The 18,813-nt window shown below is 40.5% G+C and overlaps 1 protein-coding gene across 6 annotated transcripts; it reads right to left on the minus strand.

The window, feature by feature from the left end:
• Positions 1-539: 539 nt before the first annotated feature.
• On the minus strand, positions 540-16,742 carry DNAJC5B (DnaJ heat shock protein family (Hsp40) member C5 beta). Of its 6 annotated transcripts, none has more exons than XM_081013018.1 (5): positions 16,573-16,742; positions 14,409-14,539; positions 9,084-9,297; positions 6,721-6,892; positions 540-2,842 (listed from the first exon to the last, which is right to left on the minus strand). In XM_081013018.1, exons 2-5 carry the CDS (start codon positions 14,513-14,515, stop codon positions 2,748-2,750), a joined length of 588 nt encoding a protein of 195 aa, XP_080869144.1. In that variant the 5' UTR covers positions 14,516-14,539; positions 16,573-16,742; the 3' UTR covers positions 540-2,747. The 6 variants fall into 6 exon arrangements, with proteins under 6 accessions (XP_080869144.1, XP_080869140.1, XP_080869143.1 ...); XM_081013014.1 differs by lacking the exon at positions 16,573-16,742 and adding an exon at positions 16,170-16,361; XM_081013017.1 differs by lacking the exon at positions 16,573-16,742 and adding an exon at positions 15,953-16,079.
• Between the last annotated feature and the right edge of the window lie 2,071 nt (positions 16,743-18,813).

The raw sequence follows: 18,813 nt of genomic DNA on the forward strand, positions 1-18,813 counted from the left end.
AACTACCTTCTAAAAATTGGCAGTTTGGATATTTTAGGCAGTTATTCCTCTTTTCAAATTGGTATCTTATGTAAAGCACCTAATATATGCTTGGTTCTATAAAGTTGGGGAGAGGACACCCCCTCATGCATCCTTGCCTGCAAATTTAAAATTGACTTAAATTTAAAATAAGATTTGCACCAGAGGTCTTGACTGGTTCCAACATAGGAACAAAAATAATGTAAGGAAGAAGACAACCAAGGCTGAGAAGCAGCAAAACAAAGAATATGAAATCAAATGAGGCCATATGAGTCTAAATGAGAAAGGGCATAACAAGAGGCAGCAGTAGACATCATAGATTGTGAGAGAAGGGATGCAAAAGGCAGCAGAGAACTGAACAGTCGAAAGCATGAAGAACTCAAAAATGCTTTGAAACTCAAGGAGAAATAGTGTCATTAACATAAACAAGATAATGTTCTGAAACAGGTAGAGGAAGAGACTCACGTTTATAAGTATATTTAATATGTTTCACAGCAGGGGGAAAGAACAGTTGGTACATGTGTAACTCTTGCAATCTTTATTGTTCATGTTATATATTGGACAGCAAAAGTCAACATCAGTGTACACAGTACATTCTGAAATGAGTACAGCAACAAATTCAGAAGTATAGAGTGATGTAATGGAGACAACTTGTTTTATATTTCCAGTTATGCAAGGTTCACTTGTTACCAGTCACTTGATGTGCTTCTGAAATAGTGAACACATCAACACAGATGATTAACAAACAAGCCAAGCTATGTGATGAATGATGTTGCCAAATAACTAACATATCAAATACTGAGTTTAGAATATCGAAAATGCATCCTATTCTTGACCTCTTACAAACGATAAGACTGCAACTGTAACAACTGTTCCACGCATATCACAATATTTGTTCTCAAGGTAGTATTCTGGCTTTTTTCCTGCTCTGAATTCCTTCCATTCTTCAAATGAATAACAAGTTTCCAGCCTAATCCTGTGCACATTTTACTTGGATGCCAGTCTCACCAAATTCACAAGTAAATTCTCAGGTAAGTGTGCACAAGGTTGTAGCCATGATTGTGTCTGCATTCATCAACTGAAACACTTGCTTCTATGCTCTTCTTCCATGCGTGCACAGTCCAGCGCAACTGACACATCTGTATGTATACTGAACTACATATTCTTCTATTGCAAAATAAATCTCAGCTATCAGTTCACAGTTAAACAGTGCTTGTTTGCATTCTTACCTATAGGTTATAGAAGCAGGGCTGGTTCAGTCCCATTCCCTAAGGAGTAGGATGCTACAGGAATGGCCTCTTTACCAGGTTTCTCACTATCTCTGGGCAACTTGGGTTTTGTTTTGCTTTTTTGTCCTTTTCGCTATCTGAAGGTTATGACATTCTAATGGCTAGATAGAGATTTTCGGTCTTTAAGGAACGTGACACAATTAATTAATTAATTAATTAGGTCCTAGGGTAAAACAAAACCATCAACGACAGGGACTGCTCACATACATAAGATAAATGGAAATTGATAGATTATGCACAATAGGAGGATCGCGCTGTGTACTTATGAGCACTTATCTGGGAGTAACTACCATTCAACTTCTAAGTAAACACACTTCAGATTGAGCTGTATGGATGTTTTTGTGAGCACAGCGTGTGTGTGAAAATTCTGTTACTTCCCATTTGCCATGCATGCATCAAGTGTGAATACAGGGTTGAAAACTATGGATTGCTAGTTGCAATTTATTTTGCAGTAAAGATGGCTTGTGCTCAAAGGTAGCCTGCTGATCCATCAATGGACCATGCATGCCCAGAACATGGATATAGAGCAGGCTTTTCATCTGGTGAAGAGAAATACGACAATCTTTGAACTATTTACAGTTGCCGGTGTCTACTGGGAGTCTCTAACTGGACACTAAATAAAGACAATTGTTGCTTAGAACTGAACCCCAGCAGACCTGAAAGCAGTTTTATGTCTTACTTGAATTGGCGCCTAGTCCTTCTTCTAAGGAGCTGATAGAATCATACAATGATCCTCCATGGATGAGAAGATCATTTAAGCCTTACATCTCACTTTGCACATACATATATTCACCAAATGGAACAATGGTTCCTCTTTCCAGTAACTAAAAGGATGGGGGAAATGTACAATGGCTCTGAAAAGATTTTAGGGTTGGGGGGGAGTACACTAAGGCTCATATGGTTAAAGTCCTATACTACAGAAAGAATCTGACAGGTCTACCAAGGGCTCGTCCACACTTTTGTTTGTTTGTTTGTTTTCCCAGGGGAAGCAGCAGGGCAAATGGAAGTGTGGACCAGCCGTAAGTTCTAACACTCCTAGGATTAAAGAAGAAACTATGTCCAACTCACCTCTGTCTATAGCACAAATCAAGTGCAATTATGCAGAAGACTAGGGACATTTTCACACATGACACTAGAACAGCTTTCTATATCTCTGATATCTCTAGCACGCATATTCATTTTTTAAAAAATGGCTCTTTCCCACTTTATATTCCTTGCATACATGTACAGAAACACACCTGATTTGCTCAGATAAGCTCTTACTGTGTTATCCTATGCGTGTTCTCTCAGAAGCTGGTCTCAACTGACTTCAGTGGGATTTGTTTCCACCTAAGTGTGCACAGGAGTGCAGCAGTCCTAGTGCCATATATGAAAATGTTGTAACAGTACTTTACAATCCGTAACTTCTTTGGAGACCGTCAGACTCCAATGGCTTCTAGTTTATGAATCGGTGTGGTAGCTGCGACGACTGTCTCCAATAAGCTGGGTTTTCTCAGTTGCATTTGTCGGCTGAAGCAGAATTGGAGTTTCCCCATCTAAAACAAAGGAGAAATCAAGCATTAACAGTCTCTCTGATCTGTTGTCCAAGCTATGGAAATCTGACCTTCAGCCAGGAATGGCTACTTGCCCACCTATGACAGCTATCATATATAGGCACAAGTCAACCAAGGTTAGTCGTCTTAAAGTCCCATTGGGAGAGAAGTAAGCAGTTGCTTAAATTCTTACATTAAGTGAGGGGACAACAATGAAGTCCATTTCAGAAAGGCTGGAGTTTAGATGAATGAAGCCACTGAGCCTGGAAACTTATTTAGGAGCTGGAAGATCCACTCCTTCCCAGCTCTCAGTTAAACCCTAATCCCTGCAGATGTTTCCATGTACTCCCCCTTCTCCCAGATGGTCCCACAGACAGCTAGCCAGCATGTAACTTACAGCAATTATTTAGTAGCATGAGGAGCCCTATGTCTGGAAGCACTCCAAGAACAATTGTCCAAATTCAGTTTCCATTTATTTACCCACAAGCAATCTGCATCACTGCTTTCAAGCAACAATTCAGAACCTCCACAGCTTTCCCCAACCAAGACAGTAAGGAGATGGTACTATACTCCATTTGCATATCAGTGACAGGCATGACCCCCTCCCTGAATTTGAATGTAAATGATAATTAGCATAGAGGACAAAATGAAACCTTGAGGGACACCATAGATGAAAGGCCAGACAGGTGTCCACTAGCACTACTCTCCCTGAAGGACCAACTATACTATAAAATCTTGTACCAAGTAAGATGAGCCAGGAGGATACTATGGTTGATAGTACCAAAAGTTACTTAGAGGTCCACTAGTATCATCAGGGATACAGTCATCATCTCTAGGGGCCCCTGCAGACATCCTTTTAATTGTACATCCATGATGCTTTCTGCTCATGATGTTATTGGGGCATTCACACACGATCTCATTTTCAAGGCTGTTTGCACCTGCAAAAGTTGTGGCGCAATCACACTGCTTGATTTTCAGTCAGTGCATGTCCCACAACTTCCTGCTGAAATCCTGTCGTTTTTAATATTACAAATGTTCTGGTTTGTTTTTGTCCTGCTTTTCTTGAGCTATGGCCCCTCTGGACAGCAATAATGCCGTAGCATTGGGGCAGCATTGTAGAACAAACTGAAGCAGAATAAACCCACTGCTAATGCTCTAATGTGCCAGAAACATATTACAGAATACGCTTGCAATAAAACACCAGTTTGGAAGGGCCCTACTTCATGGCATAGATTGAATATCCACTAGGGAAATCAAGGTTATTCCACTGTCAAAACCAGGACAGAAGCTAGACTGAAATGGTTCAAGACAATCATTTTTATGCAGGAAATCTTGGAGTTGTGTCACCACAACGCACATTCAAGCGCATTTTCTCCAAACTGGAAAATTGAATATTGGCTGGTAATTGTACAATACAGTAAGATCTCGAGGAGGCTTCTTCAACTGAAGATGAAGGACTGCAGTTTTCAAACTAGAGTGTACAGTTCCCATTCTCAAGGAAGCATTAATCAGCTTCTTTGCCCATTTGGCCAGTCCCCCTCTGGCTGTCTTGCCAGGATGGGCAAGGTTTGACCACACATATGTCACAGCTGTCTTCTGAATCTCATGGTAGAGAACATTCCTATCCTAAAGGAATTCATCCTTGAGATTTCAGAAAGATTTGAATTTGAATTCTGAGGACATTCAAGTTTTAATTTCTCATAAATTAAAATTGCCACCTGGTCTACATTTGTTTTATCTCAGCTTCAGTGTTAGGCAATTGAAATTCTGCATAAATGAATAAAACATAGATGCAAATTGGCAATGGTCAGTCCTCACACCCAGGAATAAATCCCATGGTAAAGAGATAGATCTCTTAGCATCCTGCAAAGGGTTCACCATTTTCAATCAAGTACATTGTTTCTGCCATCATCAGCCTGTATTGGTTAAAATTCATTTTCTTTCAACTCCCGTTTCAGTTGAAATGACACCTCCTTCCTTACAGCAGAATAGTTTGCTATTACATGTTCAGATGTAGACAAGAGTGGACAAATCTGATGTCCTGGAATAAGAAACACTGTAATTTCCATCATGTTTATGTAAATAACCTGAGATCTGAATATGTTTGTGTTTGGGTCTTCCCCCTCCTCTCCAAATTTATTATCTCAGAATCAATGCTGTGAAAGTTCTGGTGGTCATTTAATTCATCCTTCTGTTGATGTTTCCACTTCCTTTTTTCTTGAAAAAGTCTCTGTGCTTTTAACTGCTGCTTGAAATGCAGAAAGGGCAGCTCCCATATAGTTGTGAAGCTGCAGCAAATACATTTCAATATTATCAGAAGAAATGAAAGGCTCAGAGTCTCCTTGGGAATCTTTGTCACACAGCCCCATTCTTTCTTTTTTACTATGCCTGGTTCTTTCAGCCTGTTCTTCCTGTAATATGTAATATCCCAGGCAGGTGCTAGATTTTAAGTTGTTGTGCATGTTTTCAGTTCAAAAGAGACAGCTTTAGGATAGCTACCTAGAAGAGCTCTCACTCCCCTCAGCAACATGACTGCTGAGTCACAATGGAATAATGGTGAAAACAGAAACATGACGCTGACAGTGAAAATGTAGTCCTAACATGTTTGTTGAAATAATGGGGAACCCAGGAGGCATGTACGTCAGGGGACAGGCAGCAGTGTTTTGTAACATTTTCTGCAAGCTCTCCTGCAAATGGCCTTCTCTGCCCTAGCCAGGTTCATGTCAGTTTTTAGAGCCTGGCCGGGGGAGGGGGGAGTTTTTAAAACTGCACAGGAGACACCTGCAGGGGAAGCATACGGTCAATATCCAACATTGCAGTTCCACTTGCACAACAGTTCTTCCTCTCCTGTTCACTTCAGCACCTCCAGTGTAACCCCAAAATAAGCTCCAGGGGGTTGGGGGACCCTCCAGCGCAGTTTTGAAGGCACATAGGGGGAAGAGAGGAAACATAAGTCCTGTTCCATCAGCAGAACTATGTGTGTACAACATTAAATACAACCCTATAGGTCCTACCTGTGGAGTGTCCCTCACACATGACCTTTCCCCAGCATGCATATTAGTATTATACGGGAAATAATGATTTGAGAACTCACCCCCTCCCCCACATTTCCTCTTTATAATATCCAATTTGCCCCTTAGCTAGCAAAAGCAATTCTTACAAAAAATATTCCATGAACTTTAGAAACTAACAGGTTCTATGGCATTCATTTTTTAGCACTCTTGTTGGTAAGACAAAAGCACTGAAAATGAGCAGTGTTAAATGTCATCTCAAACTGGGGTGGGTGAATGTTTCCCCTCTAATTCAGCAGCCTCCCCACAGCAATACATTACAGCAAAGCTCCTTGCTTCCAAACATTGAGAAAATCAGAGTCTCTGTATTCAGCTTTTTGCCTGTCAGAAACATCATGTTTTATAAGTGCATGAGGGGAATAAATTCCACAGGTACAGCTTTTCGAGCATGAGTAGGGGAGCTGCACCTGCTGAACTTTTGCTTCTCATCAACCAAGGCACAGTAACTCTCGTAAGAAAAAAGGTTATACCAGGTTGCAGTGAAAAAGTCACAAAGGCAGTGCTGCAACCTATGCCTGAAGAAATTAACATCCTCAAGATGTTTAGTTTGAAAAGAGGGACAAACACCCACAGAGATTAACAGTGACATTAACAAGCAGCCGCACACCACTGGGCACTTAAAGTAACCTGTACAGCAGGTTGAGAGGAATTCAATTAACACTTCCTTCAAGTTAGTATCCTTTCTCAAATTAACACCACCAAAGCTAAACAGCTGGAGTGAAACCCCAGGGTATGTATTTGAGAAAATAACAGTGTTTTTGTTGTTTTTGTTGTTAAATAGTATATCTACATCCCCATAATAATAAGCACCTCTTTCCATGTCTGTCTTAATTTGCTCTTCTAGATCCTCTGGAGACAAGCAGAATTCTTGATCTTCTTCTGGTGCCTTAGGCTTGCACTTTCCACAGCAGCAGTTGAAACAGCAGCACAAGCAACAGCAAAAGTAACATCCGGTCAACAGGCCACAGATTGCAAACAGGCCCTTAGAGGAAGCGGAAAAGAGGAAGGGAAATGTGTTCAGATATAGGAATGGGAACCTAATGCCCACAACTGTGTTTCACATGGTTGTTCACCTGTCTTGTGCAAATGCCCGGTGTTTGGTCTAGAGTAGCCTTGTAAATAAGTCCACAGACGGTACTAATGACTAGGCCCTAGGCTGATGAAGCCCTTGACCATGCCCTCCACCCATATTTATGTGAGTAATTTGTGACATATTTTAATATAGAGTTAGTAGGTCATTTAAAAAAAAAAAAGATTTTGGCCAATTGAATTGATTTTGGCCAATTGACTAAGACAAGCGCATGTCCCAAACGAGGATAAAACAAGACAAGATACACTGGACTCTAACCTAGGCATGTAAACTGATGACTGGCTTGGATACTTATGTTATTTGAAAGCTTCTTTTTATGCTTCTTTTTGGCTAAACACTTGTCTTTACTGTGGAAAACAAAATGCTAGACTAGATGAAATTTTAGCACCGTGTGGCAGGATCTCATGGAGCTATGGAGAAAATAACCACAATGGTTTATTATTGCTTTATTATTTATGTACAAGTTTTTTTATTTATAAAAAACACATTTATGAACAAAGATACAAGGTGGAATTCAACATAGTGTTAAGGAGATTGTTCTATCAGTGCAAGCATTTCTGCTTGCTTGATGGAACAATCTCTCCTCTCCTCCCATGTGCTGTTTTGCAGATTCTCCCAATACTCCAGAATGGATTGGGGTGGGGGGGTGGGGAGCCATGTTGTGCTAGCAGACCAGGGTAGCTGAATCTGGCCCATTAAGGTATTATTCAACTTAGGTTTACTCAGAGAAGACCCACTGAAATTAATGAACATGGCTAAGTTCTGTCCATTAATTTCAATGGGTTTACTCTCCTTAGCTGGATACCACCCATATTAAACAACAAATACCCAGAATGGAAACAGGGAGAAGTGAATCCTTTTGTGCTAATAGAAAGAAGTGTCAGCTGTGACAGTTCTGGAACTGATTATATTTAGAACTTATGCCTTTTAAAGACTTTATATTTTTAATAGCTGAATAGTAGGCAGAAATTCAGCAACGTTCCCTATGACCACTTCTCATTGGTGGGGAAAGTTCTATATGCAAATAGCTAACAATCATGTGGCTATAAAAGATTGGGAGACCCATAAGGTGGAATCCCTTCATGAGAGTAATCTGGTAAAACCAAAGTGTGAGGATAGCTCATGGAAGTAAAAATAAATGTATGACATAATATTCATTTGAAAACTCATTCTTCTGCAAAATGGCAAGTCTCATGTGTCTTATGTTCTATTTAAATTAACAATTTCTTCTGGCCCAAAGACTTTGTAACTAGAAATAGCTGCAAGAATAACACATTAGGTGTGAGATCTGGCACATTTTTTAATGCCTTAGGCCTAATGCGTTTGGTCATGCCCTAATTCAAATGCTAATGTTTGTGATATGTACACCCACAAATGCCAAATTCTTACAATTACATAACAAACCAAATGAGTAAGGCCTTTGATGTCATTCAAGACGCAAGATTCATTTCCCTTAGTTCAGTTTGTACCGTTCTGTTCCTCTTGCTCCCCACATCTTCAACTTCCTATTTCCAGTCCCTTCACAAGGCACCCAAGGTGTGCCATAATCGTACATGGTGTTATGTATTACTATTGCTTCCACATAATCTATGCCATATATAGCCCAGAATAGGGCTAAGTTTGTACTGCAATAACTTATTAGCTGGTTGTCACACCAAGAGGACTTTTCACTTTGAGCTATGAGTCATTTTCATTTAGTCATTACTGAAAAGAAAGTCAAAATTAACCTGGAGCTCCAGCTTCAGATATAATTAATGTCTTGAGGCGATAAAAGTGGCATGTAGCATATTTAATTAGTAAATGAAAGGGACAAGGAAACATCCTTTAATAAGCACTTTCCTGAAAGCGTGCTTCATTATACTTTTTATAATACTTGTTGAAACAGTTGAGATGCACCAGCCATTTCAACAAAGCCCGATACTGAAACCTGTTTTAGATTGACTTACCTACTAGAACTCTGCAAAGCTTGTCAGGTTCTGTGAAAGCTGCAATAGGAAGAGTAGACCAAACAAAACCAAAGGTTCTGTGTCTCTGAGTCAATACTCTGAGCAAAGATGAACCACCTTTGCATTCAAGTACTAACCTTTGCCCACCAACTCGAAAGCATGAAGTATGTATTGACGTTTTCTTCACCAAATTGTTCAGCGATGTAAAGCCCTAACGATCCATATTGGTCATATATGTTTCTTTTGGAGCCGTCAGTTAGTATAGCATGAGCATTATTGATTTCTTTAAACTTCTCTGCAGCCTCTGGGTTATCGGGGTTCTTGTCAGGATGATATTTCAGGGCCAACTTCCTTAAATAGGCAATAAATGATAAAGAAAACTTTGATGAACAGCAAGAAAAGATGAAGATAAAAAGATTACATTAGAAACTTGGAAGCAAATTTCTTTCCTGAGCAGGACATGCAGGCTACATATTCTAGATTAAGGGCTCGTCCACACTTCTGCTTCTCCTATGCTAGAAAGCATGGGTCTGAGCGCTTTGCCACTTGACCCACACTTTTTAGGCACGGATCCAAGCAGCTCGACTATGTCAAAACTGTTATTCACATATGAACAGATAATGGTAGATTGTTAGTCTAAATGAAGTCTAAAAATCCTTAGAGGATAAGTGGCACATGTTAGGAAAGAGATTTCAGTAATATGAGTGAAGAATTGACCAGAAGACATAGTGAATATCTGCAAAATGCATGTATTTGTAATGTTGGAATGTATGCATGCATTTGACTGTTCCAAAGGCATTTGGACATTTCTGACAACTTGTGCCAGAATTCAATGGGATACAAAGATCCTGCATGTGGCACCAGGATATAGAGATCATTGGAGCCCATTATGAACAAACAAAAAAGGCTTCTTATATAAGATTTGTTGTACTGTTGACATTTTTTAAAAAGATTTTGGAAGGCTAATCTACCTTTTGACTTCTTGTAAACAAGTAATTAGAAGGTGCCCTCTGGTGGCGGTAGAAGTGATTGACTTCTTAGATCCTTGTTCTTGTGAGACACCCACACCCCAACTCACCCAAAATCCAGAATGTAGTTTGTTTTTAAGCATGAAGTACACAAAGACCTGCCAGGAAACCAGACAGATCAGCCACATACACCCTTTCAGGAACTTTATTCTCTCAGAACATACCTGCCAAGTAAGCCCTTGGATGGAAGAAAATATGAGCGGGACTTGTATGTTCAGGCACCCTCAGCCCTGCAAAGGGTGAACTGACCTGAGACACTGGCCTGATCTCTCCCCCCCCCCCCATAGCCTTCAATATGGAAAAATTATTCAGCCATTCAGTGAGGATGTGTTGACTAGAAGGGAGTTGAGCAATTGTGTTGGTGATTGATCATACTTCTCTAAGAACCAACTCAGTATCCTAGTTTGGAGAAGTGGTCAAATCTAAGGACTCCACTCCACTGAGCTACATATGATTCCATAAAACATATGGCCTTTATTCCAGATAGTGCCCCTTGTTTTAATCTGTTAACCCTGGTGAAGAGTCCGAGGACTGTAAAGATGATGTGGGACAGAGTGAACTTCCAGATTTGCAAGACACCTTTTTCCAGGGTGTGTACACTATACTTTTCCTCCCTGGAGTTATTCTGTGATTATGGTTATGAATATGAATATGGATAACCATTAATATCAGTGGTGTTTAGTCTGCAGTCCTAAACACCAGTTAACTGAATGTACATTTGTCAGAATTTGCACAAGTGGAGCAACTTCTGGTCATGCAACGGAATTTCTTCTTCCTCTTTCCCCCGGCTTTCTGAAGGGTTGAAAGAACTCCCACAACATATTTGGGAGAGGGAGGCGCATGGGCATAGCCGGGGGGGCAGGTGCCTCCCCCAAATCAATACAAATCAATACAAATCTGAGGTTCTCCCCCCCCCCCCCAACAAAAGACTGCCCACCTAACAAAAATCCTGGCTATGCCCATGGGGAGGAGAAGGAAGGGGAAGTTCCACTGAAGGAGTGGAAACCATTTTGTGGGTACAATAGCTTCATTGGCTGCAACCCATTAGGATTTACTTCTAAGTACACCTATTTAGAATTAAAATGTGAGAGCTGAATTCAGATATTACTTTAGGTCACTTTTTCTGCACACAACAATATTAAAAATGCAATAAAAAGCAAAATGAAAATGTGTTCTTTCTGACAGAAAAGGTACTAAACAGTTAGTAGCACAGATATAGAATCAAACATAAATCATATAATGAGGTTAAATTTTTAAAAAGATAAATGGCTTTAAAAGGCTTTGATGAATAATTCCCCCCCCTCTCTGCAGTAGTGGGTGTAGTGGCAAATTCTGCAGTGCAGGTATTCTTCATGAAAGCCTCCTTAGCCATGCCCTTTCTTAGACTATACAACAAAAATTATTTTTTGACCAATACATATCATATGACTTCAGTCCCAAGCCAGTTTGTTTTCTTATTCCTTGCTTCCATTTTGCTTAACATCCAGTCTGATGAAAATGTTTTGGGAACTCAGAAGTTTCCTCACTGTTTTGCAACATTTTGATCATAATAAAAGGATTTCAAAAATTTTCACAATGAAAGTGGCAGCATGCGCTACTTTAACCTCTTTCTTCTTTATTTATTAGGGTTCTCTTTGAGAAAAGCTTATTTATTTGGCATGTAGAAGACTGGCAAATAGTCCCCAAAAAAATGACATCATCATCCCTGCTGTGAAATAAGTGATGCAGAAAAGACCATAAATATGGTGCCAAGTGAACCTCTCTGAAGAGACTGTCCCATAATCAGGGTACCAACACCTAGACAGCCCTTTCCTAGCTGTCACCCACTTCACATGATTGGAGAAGTATATATAGGAGAAGATGATCTTGCAGATATATCAATGTGCCCCAGCAATCTACAGTAACCTATTAAACAAAGTTTGTCACTGAAAAATAATGCTAACTCTTCATTTGGAAGAGCACCACGGTTTTGACATTTAAATAACATAGGTGGCTTTGTTCTGGCAAGAACCAAGCTAACTAATAACAATAGGAAATTTGAAGTCAGGTATTATAGAATTATTATAGTGCACTGCCAACTGGTTAGTTCAGCAGCAGGTTTTTAGATTCATGAATCAAATTAGCATAAGTTAAAGAATCAATTAAATGAAATCCAAGTGTCTGACTCATCATTTTGTCTTGCAAGTATTTACAACTATTCCATTAAGTGTGAATCCCTTTGATATTTCCACTTTATTCAGAGGCAGTCTTTGTTTTTACCTGTAATTGCTAATAAAGATGGATAAAACACCACTGTCAGTTTTACCATAGATTGCTATGTAAATCATCACTATTCATGTACAACACAAAATAAAATTCAATTCACTTTGCATTCTTCCATGACAACTCTCTCCTTTAGGGATTAGAGAAACTTTGTGCCCCTCCAATGTGAAAACAACATCAAGACTAAAAAGTAGGAGTCCACAAATATGGTTACCCGTATGGTTACCTATATATGTAACTGCAGAGACCAGCAAGGAAAGCCTTCAGGATATTTTACTATCGGAGAACAAAGTTTTTACAAAACTGCTCAAGGAACAAGAGAGTGCAGCAATTCACAGAAGAAGCAGAAAGAAAACACATCTCCTGCTGTTTTATTTAAAAAGGTCAGCCATAGTGACAGGCTATGTCTTATGTAAGTGTCAAAGTTTGGAAGGGTTGCAATGCTGTACACCAGGAGTAGCCAACATGCAGGTTAATTCTGTGTCCAGGGCAGAAGTCTACCAGCTCCATCTGGTATGCCTGCTGAGACCCTACTTGCCCGCAGATTGTCTCACCAGAGTGGTACATGCTCTGGTTATCTCCTGCTTGGACTACTGCAATGTGCTCTACGTGGGGCTACCTTTGAAGATGACCTGGAAACTGCAACTAATCCAGAATACGGCAGCTAGACTGGTGACTGGGAGTGGCCACTGAGACCATATAACACCAGTCCTGAAAGACCTACATTGGCTCCCAGTACGCTTCCGAGCACAATTCAAAGTGTTGGTGATGACCTTTAAAGCCCTAAACAGCCTCGGCCCAGTATACCTGAAGGAGAGCATCTCCACCCCCATCGTCTGGCCCGGACACTGAGGTCCAGCTCTGATAGCCTTCTGGCGGTTGCCTCACTGCGAGAAGTGAAGCTACAGGGAACCAGGCAGAGGGCCTTCTCAGTAGTGGCGCCCACCATGTGGAACACCCTCCCTTCAGATATCAAAGAAATACACAACTATCTGACTTTTAGAAGACATCTGAAGGCAGCCCTGTTAAGGGAAGTTTTTATGTTTGAAGTTGTTGCTTTTTTATTATTGTTATTGGTGTTCAATTGGGAGCCGCCCAGAGTGGCTAGGGAAGCCCAGCCAGAAGGGCGGGGTATAAATATTATTATTATTATTATCATCATCATCATCATCATCATCATCATTATTTATTATAACACAGTGCCCTCCAGATGTTTCCGACTACAATTCCCATCTGCCTTGACCAACAGTAACTGAAGGGCACATTAGCTACCCCTGCTACACACATAAGGAGCCATGTTCACGTGCCACTATAATCTTGCTGACCCAACATGGTTTATTTGTACACTGCCCAATTGCTTTTGCTTCACTTCTCCCTTGTTGTGAGTGGAAGTAACAAATCCAGAAGCTGCAATTAAGCTTGGCTTATATATGTTTAGGAAACTATTATCATTAAGCACTTGTGTTGATGCTGTGCCTTTATTTCATTTATATATTTTATTGCAGTGGTGCCATTAAGCAACCTAGAAAATGTTATCAATAATCACCCTTCTCTTAACAGTGGTAAGTTAATTGTTCACATTGTTTGCAAGATTTGTGGGTGTGTGAAAGAGAGCCAGTGTGGTGTAGCGGTTAAGAGCAGTAGACTTGTAATCTGGTGAACCGGGTTTGCGTCTCCGCTCCTCCACATGCAGCTGCTGGGTGACCTTGGGCTAGTCACACTTCTTTGAAGTCTCTCAGCCCCACTCACCTCACAGAGTGTTTGTTGTGGGGGAGGAAGGGAAAGGAGAATGTTAGCCGCTTTGAGACTCCTTTGAGTAGTGATAAAGTGGGATATCAAATCCAAACTCTGTAGAGGTTACAGTGATTATCTGTTGTGGGTGGGGGCTGGAAAATGCTCAGCTGTTTTTACAGTGTAGAAGTTGCATCAGAGATAGAAAAAAACTATTTTAAGCATGTGCAGGCTTCAAAGCTGAACATCCCAAGATTCCACAAAACTACAGACAGAATAGTTTGAAAACTTTGTGTCCATGAAAGGGTTCGAAAGGAAGCTATTTATGGAAATTCATTGTGATATTAAAGATGGCTGATAATAATGTATGTGAATATGTGTGTGTTGAGGGGGGAAGGTGGTGAAATGACTATCAGATTATGCTGGAAGTTTTATAAATACCTGTAACATTTCTTGATTTCTTCATGGGATGCCCCCTTCTCAAGACCCAGAAGTTCGTAGAGTGCTTGTCCCGATGTAGATAAAGCACGCTGCCTTTGTTCAGCCATCTTATTAAAGCATTTCCAAGAAATCTAATGTGCAAGAAAGAATGCCCACAAGGATAGTTTCTCAAGAGAAATATGAAAATTAAAAATGCACCAATACCCTGCATATGCTTTTTCACACTCCACAGTGAATGAATATAGCCAACCAATTCGCCATGTGGGGAGCTGCCCATTTTCTAAATGTGTACTAAAGTCCTTTAATACAGAGAATTTTGCCTGGTACTGAACTATTATGTGGTTGCTGCTCCTCCACACCCAGTTTGTGACTATTTCTGTTGCTGTGCAATGAAAATGCTAGTCCTACCTATTCCTCCATTCATTACTTCAATGTTTTAGCACTACTTCCTGGTTCCTTGTTTAGGGAAGGGGATTGTTGTTCTGTTCTCATGTCTAGTGTTATTATTAACCGTTGAATACAAGCCTGCAAATTCCCCTAATGATTTTGAGATGTAAAGTCAACATTTTTATTTTGTTTTATTGCTTTAGTTACCTACATTGTGATTGTGATCTATGTAATTATCACATCACATTACAATTTAAAGTAAAGATTGACAATTTATACACATGCTCGGCCCAAGCCACCTTATCGCACAAGGCACACAGGAAAGTACTTCAAAGAAACGTCTATTGTTTCTCACTAAGAGACACACCATCAAGCACACTAAAATTTCATCTAATATTTTAAAATACCTCATAAAAGCTTCAGATATTTGAATGTTTCAAAATGCACAAACAAAACTTGAACGTGAACTCTGAAGATCATAAAACCATGGTGGAAAAAAGGGAAGACAAGCCATTTCTTAAAAGGCCACTCTAGCCATGAAACTCTGTAGTTTGGGTGGGGGTAATACCTTCCTCACGCAGTAACACATCCCACAGATTACTATTAATTACAGGCAACAAACTTATCAGTTAGTAGCATGACCAAACCCTTACCACACTGGTCACGTGAGGGAACTTGTGACAGAAAACGTACTCACCATGTTTGCATTAATATTGATTAGCAAGCTACCATGTGGTATAAAACTTTATCATGTGCATGGGCAGCCACAGAATTGTTTTCTGGGGGACGGCAAAGCAATGCATTGCAAGGAGGGACCAGGTTTGTTTCGCACCAGAAACTTGAAGAATGATACCCGTGTATTTAATTTCACATTGCACAAATGCTAGAAGCTGGGAGGGGTGCCAGATCAACCTCCCTCCTTCTGTGGAGGAGCACACTGCTTGCTGCCTCCTGTGCTTTTTGCCTACCGCTGCCTCCTCCTTCCCTGCCTCTTCCTCCTTTGCTGACCCTGCCGCCCACTGTGGCTTCCCTAGGCTGCCTCCAGTCACCTCAAAGCAGTGGGGGCGCCATTTTCTGTGTTGCCTCAAGTGGCAAAATGGTTCTAGGCTGGCCCTGGTTGGGGGATATGGACACGAGAGCGCAGGTCCTTCTCTCACCTGAACCTCCAAACTGTTAAAATGTACCACAGGGTCAACCCATACTGAACCAGCTATACACAGCGGTGGGAACAGGGCTTCACTCTGCTACTGCTAAGGGAGGCAGATGTATCTGATTTTCCCCATCTGAAAGGGAAGCCTCATTAGAAGACTTGCTGCTACCTGACAGGGCCAGTGTCAAGACTCAGCCTGCCAACACTGCCTCCATACCACGTACCTCCACTGGTAGAGAAGTGGCGCCCACATTGCCACCGATTTTTGGTGAGATCTTGTTGGAAATCGGCACAGATGCCTGCACAACTTCTCTACCAGCAGTGGAGGAAATGGGGGCACCTACAGGGGCACTTCCTTGGGGGCTTCTGTCACCTGAGGTGGCTGCTTCAACCCGTTTCATGGGCAGGTTTGTCTTGTTGTTGAAGGCTAAAACCCAGCAGGGAGCCCACTAACAAGAAACCCCTAGACCTGCCTCTCCTCTTCAACATTGTGGCCTGTTCCTTTGCTTGTCTCTCACTCTGACCCAGAGGGGATGAGCAAGCAAGAAACATCTATGGTGAGAAGTAGGAGAAGCCTAGTGAGGACATTTTGGCTGAAGGCTGCCAAAAGCTGGAGGCGGTACTGACCGTCAATTCAGATGCAGTTGTACCAGCCTCCTCACAGAGTAAAAGCGGACCATATCCTTTTCCTGCATCTCAACGCCTACCAGTGTATCATAAAGGCCCTTATGCAGTATAGTTGTACCACACTGGGTGTTGGGGGCAAAAGCTAGCACAGCAGTGGTGGATACTGCAACCTGCTTATGGCGCCAGTGCAAGGCCATTCATTGTAGCATCACACTGGTTTGGAATCCTAGGATGCAATCCTAAGAAAAACTGCTACAGAGCCTGGGATTGACTCATTAGTTTCATTTTATTCTGTTTGGACTAACACAATAAATTACCAGTAGCATATTCTACTTTCTTTTCCACATGGAAATCAACCTGTGCTAAGCACTGTACTCCATTTCAAATAAAACTGGTGCTTAGCCTTTTTCTTCTTCTTAACTGCTCATCTAGAAATAGTATCCTGGACCAATTCATACATTATTTACTTGGCCCTGTTTTGCTAGAGATTCAGATTGTAATGATGACATTTCCTTATTGCATACAGATAATAAACCATGGTCATATGCTATCTGCCTTCTCCACAAACCAACAAATTTTACATAAGGATCACAGTAAACTAATAATTTTAAGAACAACAATTTCATTTCTACTAGGAAATAAAATGTTATTTTATAATTCATCACATCTTTCTGCATTATTGAAATAAACATATTAATGGATAACACTTGTGGCTTATTGATATATTATTTACCCAAAGGAAATAACTTTCACAAGAGATCATGCCTATTAAATTAAAATAATGTCAGTAGCATTTTCCTGTAGGGCCTGAGGGGGTCATTTCAGGTCTCTTAATAATTAAGTTGCTGGGTGCATTGCATGTTATTAAGTAAGAATTATATGTCTGCAACTTGTTTAACATGATAGTTTCAAGGGGACTAGTGTTGCACCCAGCAAAACAGATGAGAACAGCATCTGCAATAAGACAAGACCAAAAAAAGTGACACAGAACAGCTTTTGTGAACTTCACAATGCCATCTGCATGAAACGCCCCATATTTGTATTTAAAATGCAATTCTACAGTTTATGCTCTTACATAATACTAATTTTACTATCTTTAAAGTAGAATTCAAATTTCTGAAGCTAGTAGGAAATGACATGCTACTATAAGCATGAGAGACAGGTAATTACAGCTGCAATCCTAAACACAACTACCAGGGATACAATAGGATTTGCTTCTGAGTATAAACAGGCAGAGGATTGTGTTGCATGGCACTAAAGCTACAATCCTATACACACTTTTTGTCAAGCACCAGGTACACAATAATTAAAGGTTGGTGGGCTCCACTTTCCTTGGTAGGTCACCTATTTTGAAGATTTGCTGTATGTTCTCCTGAAAGCTGCACCATCTACGGTACAATTCTATGCATCAGACGTAAATTGTATTTTAGCTATTTAGGCTTATTCCTAGATAAGTGTGCAATGAATTGCTTGCTTTAAAGGAAGCATCATTAAACTCAGTGATATTTATATATGAGTAAGCATGCATAGGTTCAAGCTGTAATGCTGCACACTAATGTGGTTAAAGGTTTATTGAATACAGTGGAACTTATGTATGATCAAATTTATAAATACTCTGGGGAGAGACCATATGTGGCCAATTTTCTGAGAGTGCCCTTCAACCAGCTAGATTGGAATTTGTCAAGAAGCATCAGGGAAAGTAGTCCAACCGGCGAGTTGTTAAGTCTTAGCCAAGTGCATAAGGTTCTTATCCATACTTTGGTTTTGATGCTGTATAAGCCCGCTTCCAGTCGTAGGGCGGCGTTTGGGACGCATTTAGGTGTTTGCAGGAGTGATCTACGGAAACCTGATTGTATCTTTTCGTATGGGTCTAGATTGGAGAGGGAGACGAGTGGTGCGCCGTATAGTATTTGTGCTGTTGGTTTTGCAGCAAATAGTTTAATTGTGGCAGGAATAAAATTTCTTCCCATTGTACGATGGTATCTTAGAATTGCTGTTGTACTTTTTTGTGCTGTAGAGGAACTGTAATTTATGTGGGCAGTCTTCTTCCTTCTTGCTGGTCATTGACCGTATTAAAGATATTTGATTTGATCAAATTTATATAGGATTGAGCTTCACAGCACCAATCTTACACAATTTTATTTTGGTTTAAGCAACCTATGTGCAGGATTGGTTAACCCATTTACCTACTTACAGAAAGATTGTTTAGCTATCTACACTAATGCAAATTATTCAGAGGAG

This window comes from Podarcis pityusensis (genome assembly GCF_964106645.2).
Source record: "Podarcis pityusensis genome assembly, chromosome: 7".
In the NCBI taxonomy this organism is placed as follows: domain Eukaryota; kingdom Metazoa; phylum Chordata; class Lepidosauria; order Squamata; family Lacertidae; genus Podarcis; species Podarcis pityusensis.

Coding starts and splice junctions, on each gene's coding strand:
- DNAJC5B (XM_081013014.1), bottom strand. CDS start 16,346: ATGAAACGGGTTGAAGCAGCCACCTCAGGTGACAGAAGCCCCCAAGGA. Junction 6,893..9,083: donor TTTCGAGTTGGTGGGCAAAG/GTTAGTACTTGA, acceptor GCTTCCTCTAAG/GGCCTGTTTGCAATCTGTGG. Junction 2,843..6,720: donor TAAGACAGACATGGAAAGAG/GTGCTTATTATT, acceptor CCTTTGTTTTAG/ATGGGGAAACTCCAATTCTG.